General features: G+C 43.0%; 1 protein-coding gene across 1 annotated transcript in view; it reads left to right on the top strand.

The window, feature by feature from the left end:
* The first annotated feature begins 500 nt into the window (after positions 1–500).
* Positions 501–9669, top strand: part of F13A1 (coagulation factor XIII A chain) — a 61141-nt gene continuing 51972 nt past the window's right edge. The window contains exons 1-3 of the mRNA XM_027654093.1: positions 501–547; positions 1491–1639; positions 7347–7535. Coding sequence (XP_027509894.1) covers positions 1492–1639; positions 7347–7535 — 337 coding nt within the window. The 5' untranslated portion in view covers positions 501–547; position 1491. The remainder of the gene's footprint in view (positions 548–1490; positions 1640–7346; positions 7536–9669) is intronic.

Genomic DNA, 9669 nt, shown 5'->3' with positions numbered 1-9669 from the left:
CAATGAGCTCTCCATGTCCATGCTTCCCACAGTCCTCTGTAAGGGGAACTGTCACTGTGTCTGCCTGAGAGTACTCCGAAATCCAACACCTGAAGTTGCATCGCAGGCACCCTGAAGAAGAAACACCCTTAAAGACTGGCAACATGGTAAGCATGGCTTCTTGGATTGTGTCCCTCAGAAAATCCCCTTCAATCTCCCCCTTCATATGCCCTAGTGCTATGAGCAGTCCTACTTTGTCTCACATACTGAAACTTCAGTGCCCAAGCTTTTTTCTTAGCCCAAGTACCCTGAAATGCTCCTGCTGAGCAGAACTGGGATAAAACAGGCAGGGAGAGGGAGAGAGGAAGAAAAGACATGCCAGCAGTGGTGGCAGCTCCTTGAAGGTGGCGTGGGGAGGGCTTGGCAATCATTTCAGCACTGTCCTATTGCAACAGGAAGGAGGAGGATACACAGAGGTTACTTAAAAGCCCCTAGCTTTTCCCCTGATTCTATTGCAGTGCAGAAATTCTGCAAGGGAGAAGGAAAAAAAAGACTATCTGAAAATAAGGTACTCTTGCTAACTAAAAAAACCCCTTCCTTTAAGAGGTTACTGCTATTAAATAATTGCTGTGTTTTAAATTGCTGTTTTCAGGGACTTTGGGAAGAAGTTGTCTTCTCAGTCATTAATATTTTCTTAGAAGGGAGGCATGGCTTTTTCATTGCTATATCCTTACACTGAAATAGATGTGAAAGCAGTTTTGAGTAGCTCAAAGAAAAGTCTCTGATCAGCCTACATCTAAGATTTCCCTTAAGGACGTTAGTAGGAGAGAAATAAATGGATAAGTGCTTTTTTTCTTTTCCCTTTTTTCCCTTTACCCTTCCTCTCTTCCCCCCCACTCCCCTCTCTTTTTCTCAAAAGTGGATTGTCTGGGTGCAGGAGTTAACCCTTTAGATATTGGGTGTTGGTGTGCATAGGGACAAAAATACAATTCTCCACTAATCATCCACAGACTGCTGTAGGCTGCAGTATTTGGCTTGACTGCAGTATAACTTATAATGTCATTTTTATTAGGGAAAGGTAGTGTCTGATGCACTTTCTGGAAATATAATTTGCTGGTTTGGATTCAATAATGCTGTTATGGAGGGTGGGAGACTGAATGATTTTCCAGTTCTTTTACCTGAAACTTCCTAATGTTTTTAGTGTCCTGCTTCTCCTAGGCAAATTATTCTGTGTTAGACTTCCCTCTCCTTCTCCTGCCTGCCCTTCTTCTCTTATTCATGTGTTTTGACAAACACAAAATGCCTTCCAGTCCTTAGAGAGTTGTACTTCATCATTAGACCAATGTTTCTTGCCATTCAGGTTTTATTCTTGTGAGTCTAAAAACATGTAGCTCACTAGCACCCCACACTGCTTTTGGTTTCTCCCATCTTACATGTACCATGCCAGCTCATATTTGCTTTTTCCTTGCACTCTTTCTTTCTTTCATGGTATTACAACATTTTTAAAATAGGATGTCTGAAACAACGAGCACCAGAGAGGAGAAGAAACCTCCTCTGAATGGGAGAAGAGCCCTCCCACCAAACAACTCCAATGATGAAGAAAATGAGGTCCCCGAGGTGGATCCTTTTGGGTTGATACCTAGAGGATTTAATCCTAAAGGTACAGTGTACAATTAAACCACAAGTCTATTTTTATATCTTCTCTACTCACTTTAGCTCAGGTCTGTGAACTAAATCCAAACCACTTTTTTCCTTACATGTTTCTATCTCAGATAGCTTTTCTTACTGTTCATGAATAAACTTACTAAAAACACCCATGTGCATGAGAATGTTACCACAGGTTATGGGAAGGAAACGTGAGGAGTGGAGAAGCTGAGTGAGCAGTTTTCTGCTTGAACTGTGGGATTGGTTAAAAAAAGGCAAGAATGGGGTTTCCCAGTTTGATCACAATCACGGAATCACTTTTAGTACCTGCCAGCTTCAAGCATGGTGGTGGCTGCACTGGGGTGAAGAGGCAGAAGGATTGTCTCCTCTTAATGGCCCTTCTCATCTATGTGGCTCTAAACTGGCCGTGAAACTGCTGCAAAATGTTGTCTGGTAGGGAAAACTTTTGCTAGATGTTCAGCTCACTCACAAAAAAGAAACTAAAAGGAATACCCATATTTTTATTTGTTCTCCTGTGAAATGTTTTATAATTGTTTGGATGGGGAAACAAAACAATATCATAGTAGAGGATGGACAAACCAAAGTACGTTCTCAGTGCCAACTCTTTGGAGTAAACCAGAAAAAAAAAATAGGTAAAATTTGGCTTATAAGAAATCAGGATTAACTCCTGAATGAATCAGTAATTAAATGATGTTAAATTGTTTGCCTATTTGAAATGAACGGCAGAACTTGTTGAATGTCGCAGATCAGGGTAGCCAGATGTAATAATACTTAATGTTCAGAGGAGACTCTTGATCCACGATTGAAAGAGTGCTTAATAAATGTGGACAAGCAATAATTACTGCATTTTACACATTGGGAAGCAGGCAAAGAGATTTTAAGTGACAAGTTGGAAAGCATTATTTCTGTAATCCTAATCATGTGCCTTAACCACACATTCCTCTCCCTCCTCCCCTCCTCCCCCTTTTAATACACACACATTTCTTTAAAAAGCATTTTTTTTTAAAATACCTTAGCCAACCAGTGGTCATGTTAAGACTGCAGAAATTTTGCTTGAACCTATTAAAACAACCCCGTAGCTCTGGGGCAAGTCTGTTGTTTAAATTATCAAATGTAATGCAGTACAGGTCCTGGCTAGATGTCGTTTCAAACCAAATATGCTGACAGAGGCTGGAAAAGTGTAAGTGTGGGATACCTTAGAAGGAATGCAGCCTGTAGCTAAAGCCCACCAGTACCAGGAGAAAAATTCCTATTGCTTTTTGATGTGTTTCACATCAGGCTTTGAATGAAGTATGGTGCTGGTGGGTGGCAGCCTCTTGCTTTTCAAAAATGCAAGGAAACTTAGGAATGTTGGGTCAAGTGAGTTGAGGCAGGAACATGTGCTTAAGGTGATGCTGTTGTTGAGAAAAACATCCCATCTCCAAAGTGAGGGTTTGTGTGGCCATTGGGTAAACCTGGCTATGGGACTGGTTCAGCTGAAAAATAAGTCTGTGCATAACAGGCAAACTCTTATTGTACAGCTGAATCCGCTTTGCTGTGCAGTTCTTTCCAATGCTTGTAGCAACAACATGCAAAGGGGGACCTGAAGGGAAGGACTACAGTAGCATTCCTGTTTTGGTGCATGTCAGCTATGGCCTAAGCCTGTGATACCAGCTGATATAAGTGTGGTTCCTGGACATACTGTTTGGAGTAGGATGCTTAAGTCATCTGTCAGACCACATTAAAGGTTTATAGCCCAATGGAACTCAGCCTTACATTCAGAAGCTTGGTCCAGAGCACTATCAGTGTTGTATTAGTGGGATAAAGTGAGTGTCTGTGGCAGAGTGCAATAGGGCTCTAGAGCTGTGGACACATCCTTGGAGAGGACTGCTTGTGATACCTACTTCTCCTTCTCTTGCATACCTCTACACTTTTGGGTTGTCAAACTTTTCTGTAGTGATTCCCAGATTTTATTGCCATAACACACTGAAAAAAGCATGTAAATGCTTTTCTCTCTTTTATTACAACTGAGGTGTTTTCTAGCCTTTGGACACCTGCTATAAACATCTAAACGTCTGTGTCTTCACCTGTGTCACCTTCAGGGATTGTAGTCAACACAGAGCCATCCAGCAAGCGGAGGTGAGGGCACAGGCAGTCCAGAGAGTCAATGGATGTCAGTTCCAGGGTCATCTGTACTCTTCCCAGCTACACTGACTGCAGCAACCAGCCACCAACTGGCCATAATAAGAGGTTACATACCAGACTCACATCATTTAGATGCCTAAATTTAACTGAATTCTGCCCTTGATCTGTGCAGTGTAGGAGTCTACAGCTGAGCTAGTCACCCTCGTTTCCCTTGACAGCCAACAGAGAGAATCAGGCATTTTTAGGGTGTGATTCATTTGACCTATTTTAACTACTACTCTAGGATGAGGTAAAACCCTGTGCTTGCCTAGCTCTCTGCTGACACCCACTTCCACTCCGCTGAATCACAGCCGAAGAGAGCACGGAGGCTGCCGGGTATGGCTGCCTCCCCAGCCTGGTCAGTGGGCTGCCTGCTGTTGGAGCCGGCTTGCTTGCAGGAGGAGATGCTCGGTTAGGAGGATGTGCAGCCCCCGAGTGCTTCTTCAGCAAGAAGCTTGAGTCTCCTTGAACACGCTTGTGCCGTGTCCTCCCCCTGGCTCATCCTAGCCAGCTCATCTCACTGCAATGTGTTATGAGGGCGCTCGGTGGGAGTACACAGCACTGCAGCCCCATGGTCTGCAAGCTCCCCACGCACCCTCCTTTGCAAAGTCCGGTGACTCGCCAGGCAGTCGTGCTTCCCCTGCTAGCAGCATGATAGGCACCTCCTTTGGAAATTCATGTTTGTTTGGTTGGTTGGTTTTTTTTGCAATTCAGAGCCCTTCCTCTGGTCCTTCAAGGAAACCTGATGTTTGAAGGCTATTCCTGTTATTTGAAAAACAGCTCAAGTTTGTGCTCATTTATTTCCATGCAAACTTAACATTGCAAAAGCTTTAAGAAAGCATCACATTGCTGCCCCTCCTGCAGCAAACCCGCTTGCACTAAACAGTAGATCAGGCTACAGGCAAACCCTCAAACGGACCTGACTTCAAAGTAGGCCTCAGTGGCCACTTGTCCCTCACAAACAGATGAGTATTGCCTGGAGCCTTCCTTTGGATCGACTTCCTTTGGATTGCACCCTGGAGATGGTGTTAGCACATCCCATTACCCTGCTCATGTTTTTTCCTCTGTAATTTCTCTTACTGTAATTAGCACAGGCTCAGTCACAGGTTATCTTCAGCTGGCAAGTTCAACATATATTTTAACACTGAGACTGAGAATGAAAAGTGTTTTCTGCAGATGTGTATGGCTGTGTTCTGACAGGAGCCATGTAAAGTCCTGAGATAAAATAAAGCAAATGCTGAACTGACAGCCCAGGATGGCTTAGCTTTGCAGCTCCTTGAAGGGACAGATCCCTGAAGGGGCTAAGGTAAGAGGGAAGGGCAGGGTTACTGTTGCCTTTTGTTTCGGAACAGGATGAAAACACAACAAACCCTCAACTCCATTTTTATGCCTCCTTGGAAAGAGGGAGAAGCTGAGTCAAATTTTTATTCATAGCTTCACCCCTCACAGAACCCCAGGATACACAGCTTTTACATGCAGTGCTTTCAGACTGGAAGGGACTGGGAGATGTAAAAGGAGAAACTCTCTCCTGTCCCTGCCTTATCTCTGCCTGGGAAATTCCTGTCTCATGTAATTTAATTGCAAGCTTTGTCAGCATTTTTGTGAGTGAGCATTGGTAAATTTTGCAGGGATGGAGGCGAAGACATGACCTACTTCATGGGGGGCAATGAGAATGATTTCTGAGTAAAATACATTTAATGTTTCACACAGGTGTCTCTGTAACTTCATTCAGTGCTAAAGCCAGAGGGGTTTTACAGAAGTTACTCCAGAAGCCTCATGAATTGAAAAGAGAATAATAATGACATTGCCATGGGACTTTAGACCTGACTCATGATTGAACAGGATATTCCAACCTTTCAGCAGATTAGGGTTAGCAGAGGGCAGATGGTTTTGGGTTCAGCTATCCAGGGCTTTTCCATGAAAGGCTCCTTATCTTGCTCTGTCCTCACACATATTCCTCTTCTTCTGTTTCCTGAAGGACAGGGTTAGAGAGCTGACAGTGATAATGCCAGCAGGAGCAGAACTTATTCCTATTGCCCTTACTCCTGTCTCCCATTAGCTGCTGCCCAAAGCCCAGGCTGGGTGTCTTGGCTGGGGTAGGAGAAGGACAATGCGGGTGTCCAGGGAAGGTGTTGCCTGCAGGGCTCTGCCATTTGTCCTCAGATGGCTGCTCTGCAGTGTCTCCCTGCCTTAAAAGACAGGCAACATGCAAAGCTGTTGTCTGAGCTTCTGTGAAAGGGGCCACATTCAGCCCTCATTGACTTGAATATCCAACTCATTCAGTGAGCACATCATTCCTGATCGCAGTGTACTTAGTTGCAGGCCAAATTAGCCACCATCAAAAGTATACACAGCTCCACCAGCTGCTGTAAATCTGCACCTCTTTTTGCCAGGCATGAGTTCGGCTCTGTCACTGTCACTATAAAATGCTGAAATTAGCTAGTTTCTAACTGTCAGCACCTGGGAAGACAAGCTGAGAGCTGCAAATCTAGCTTTATGTTTCTGTCTCTCTCCTAATGGTGAGTAGTAATGGTCCTCCTCCTGGCAGAGGTTTCATGATTATGTGCCCAAGCATGTAGGCAGAAGAACAATGTCCAGTTCATTTTCATGTGGTTTCTTGTTATGTTATCCTAGAGAGGATTCCCACTGTGAAGATTTATGGTATGATAAAGTCATGTAGCTTATGGTGACTGCAAGTGCCTTTGGCTATCCCAGTGCCACCCCACACTGGTCATTAGCTGAGTAAACTACTCCTAGCAGTGTTAGGCTATAAGCCTTTAGATAGCTCTAATTTGAAGGGAGTGAAGCTTTGCCTGTGCATGTTACAGATACCTACTGCTGCTTGCCTGTAACTCTATGCTGTAATTATATACTATAATGGTATATATAGTTTTCATAAGAAGACACTAATAGCAGTGGAGGTGTACTGAGAAGCTGAGTCTAGACACATACAGTACACCCAAATCTTATTTAATACAGGCAATCCAAGCTCTCAGTTGAATTCAAGATCATTAACTGCCTCTCAGGCTCCTCAGCACTCAATACCGGTAGCATTTTGCAGACATTAATGTATTTAAGCATCACAAAACCCCTGTGAATTTGCGTTTTAAAAATGGAGGGCTGCAAGAAGGGAAATAAGAAACTGCAACTGTCAAAGGCCTACTGATTGCACTGGTAAACTTGTGACAGCAAGGCCTAGACTTGCAGAAAGGCCATTCCAAAGGACAGATGGAGCCAAACTCTCCTTGGGGAAACTCAGCTTCCCATGACTATCAAGCAGTTCTTACTGTGATTGCTTTCACTGTGCACTAGAAGACTTGTAGCCTCCGTGAAAATGTCAGGTGGACAGAGAAGTGTTAGTCCATAAGTCTCTGCTCAGCTGGGGGGATGTAAGACCCAAACAGATCCAGCGTGCTCTTGTTATGTGGTGTTCCTTCCCCAGAGATGAAGAGGACGTGACCTCTAGTGATGTTGATACCAATACTGATTTTCTAACATACTGACTCCTTCCCCCTCTGTTCATTTACATGTCTCTGCAGATTACCTGCGTGTTGTGGATATTTATATGTTCAAGGACCCCCATGAGATTAACAAGCAGCAGCACCACACTGATAAGTACTACAATCCCAAGCTGATAGTGCGTCGAGGACAGTCTTTCCAAATCCAGATTGACTTCAATCGACCTTATAGGCCAGAGACAGACCAATTCTGGCTGGAGTATTTAATGGGTAAGCGCCTGGCAAAGGCTGTGTCTTATCAGCAATGGAAGGTTGGTGAATCTATCATAAACAGGAACATAGCAGCACTTAACGGCTGGGTCTTTTCCTGTTATGACTGATAAACCATAAAAACAGGTTTAACCATAGGCAAGGAAGTGTTTTTCTAAACAGAGTCTGAATCCTTTCTTGAAAAAATCAGCAGAATTTCATGTAAGAGAAGAAGAAGCAGTATTTGGAGGTTTCTGTATAGTAAGAAGTTGTACTTTATTGATCTTTCAAAGTCGTATCTGGTTAATGCTGTGTAGCAACGTTGAAAGGTAAGTGGAACAGGAAACATCTTTTATTAGTATTTAGGAGATGCAGAGAGGAGGATTCTGATGTTTCAGGTGAGAAAAGTATGAACAGGGATAGCAAAATATTGATTACAAAACAAGGGAAATTATACAGGGTGGAAGAATCTTGCAACTTTGCAGCCTGCATTTACAAACTTGGTAACAACAGAGAAGGTTCAAAGACTTTAGCTTTGGACCAAAATCAGAACCATAGAATCATTGAATCACTAAGGTTGTAAAAGCTCTAAGATCATTCAGTCTGACTGTTAACCCAGCACTGCCAAGTTCACCATTAAAGTATGTCCCCAAGTTCCACATCCACATGTGTTTTGAATTCTTCTAGGGGTGGCGATTCCACCATTTTCCCGGGCAGCCTATTCCAATGCCTGACAACCCTTACAGTGAAGACTTTTTCCCTAATATCCAATCTAAACCTCCCCTGGTACAACTTGAGACCATTTCCTCTTGTCCTATTTCTTGTTACCCGTGAAAAGAGACTAACCACCCCCCCATCTTTTGAGTAGTTGTAGAGAGTGATAAGCTCAGCTCCCCACTGAGCCTCCTTTTCTCCAGGTTAAACAACACCAACTCACTCAGCCACTCCTCATAAGACTTGTGCTCCAACTCTTTCACAAGCTCCATTGCTCTTCTCTGGACACACCCCAGCAACTCAATATCTTTGGTGTAATGTGGGGCACAAAACTGAACATAGGATTTGAGTTGCAGCCTCACCAGAGCCGAGAGACTTACTCAGGACAATATCAGAAACTTTCTCCTTTTGTTGCAGAAGGAGCAAGAAAGCTTTTTCTTCTCACTGTGAGGTCTTCATCAGATACCCATATCCTAATGCATCTGTTGACTCATTGAAGGTACAGGACTAGAGAAGGGCCTGACCTTACTAGAGAAGGGGAGAAACAAGTGACAGAGTGGAGCTTCCTGCTATGCTCCAAAGATGGCCCCACCAAATGCTGGTCCCTACAACACAACTCTGGGAAATCCCCAGCTTCATCTAGAGTGATCTGGTGGTTTTTGTGTTAAGACATCAATGTTTTCCTTATAAACTCTATAAAGTAGCTTATAACTGATGTTTTAATTTACTTTCTTGTGAGAAGCAGCTCTGAAATTTGTAACATTGATTCTTTTCCGTCATTGAATTATGATGATGTGGGCATTTATTAGATTTGTTGCTTTTTAAAGCTAGATGGGCGTTTATCTCTTAAACATATGTGCAGTGAAAATGTTACTGTCTGTACATTTTTTTTCATGGGTCTCTTCTTTCTAATTTAAATTAGGGTTGGGAGGCATGTTATGACAGTCCAATGAGTGATAGGCTGAAGAGCCACAAGTGCCTTTAAAAATTTAATATGCATAAATATCATTAGTTCTTTTGGGATTTAATTAAATTCAAGACTGTTCCCTTACTCTTTATATGTTTAAAACAAACAGCTGTATCAAGAAGAAGTGGAAAATGGAACATTTGTTTTTTATTGCACTTCATGCAGTTTGCATTTGTTTTAATCAGATATTCTATATTGGAAGATGAAAATTAACACTTCTTTTGACACTGCACAGTCCACTTAAGAGAACACATTCATTTATTTTTCTGATGCTCTTTCATAATACATTCATCCACTGTTTGTACCTTGAATCTCTAAGCATGGATAAAAGTCCCCTCATCCTCAGACAGAGTAGGGAAGGGGTTAAATGCAGCCTGAGCCAGGGGAGACTCTGCAACAAACTCATCTCTGAATGATTCCTTTGGGTCAGCCTCACTTCTGTGGTGGAATTCCTCTCCCTGTTCTTCACTGTTA

Source organism: Corapipo altera, unplaced genomic scaffold (genome assembly GCF_003945725.1).
Source record: "Corapipo altera isolate COAL_440 unplaced genomic scaffold, ASM394572v1 60, whole genome shotgun sequence".
In the NCBI taxonomy this organism is placed as follows: domain Eukaryota; kingdom Metazoa; phylum Chordata; class Aves; order Passeriformes; family Pipridae; genus Corapipo; species Corapipo altera.
Note: the sequence above shows the minus strand (reverse complement) of the source record. Positions and strands in the feature narration are given on the sequence as shown.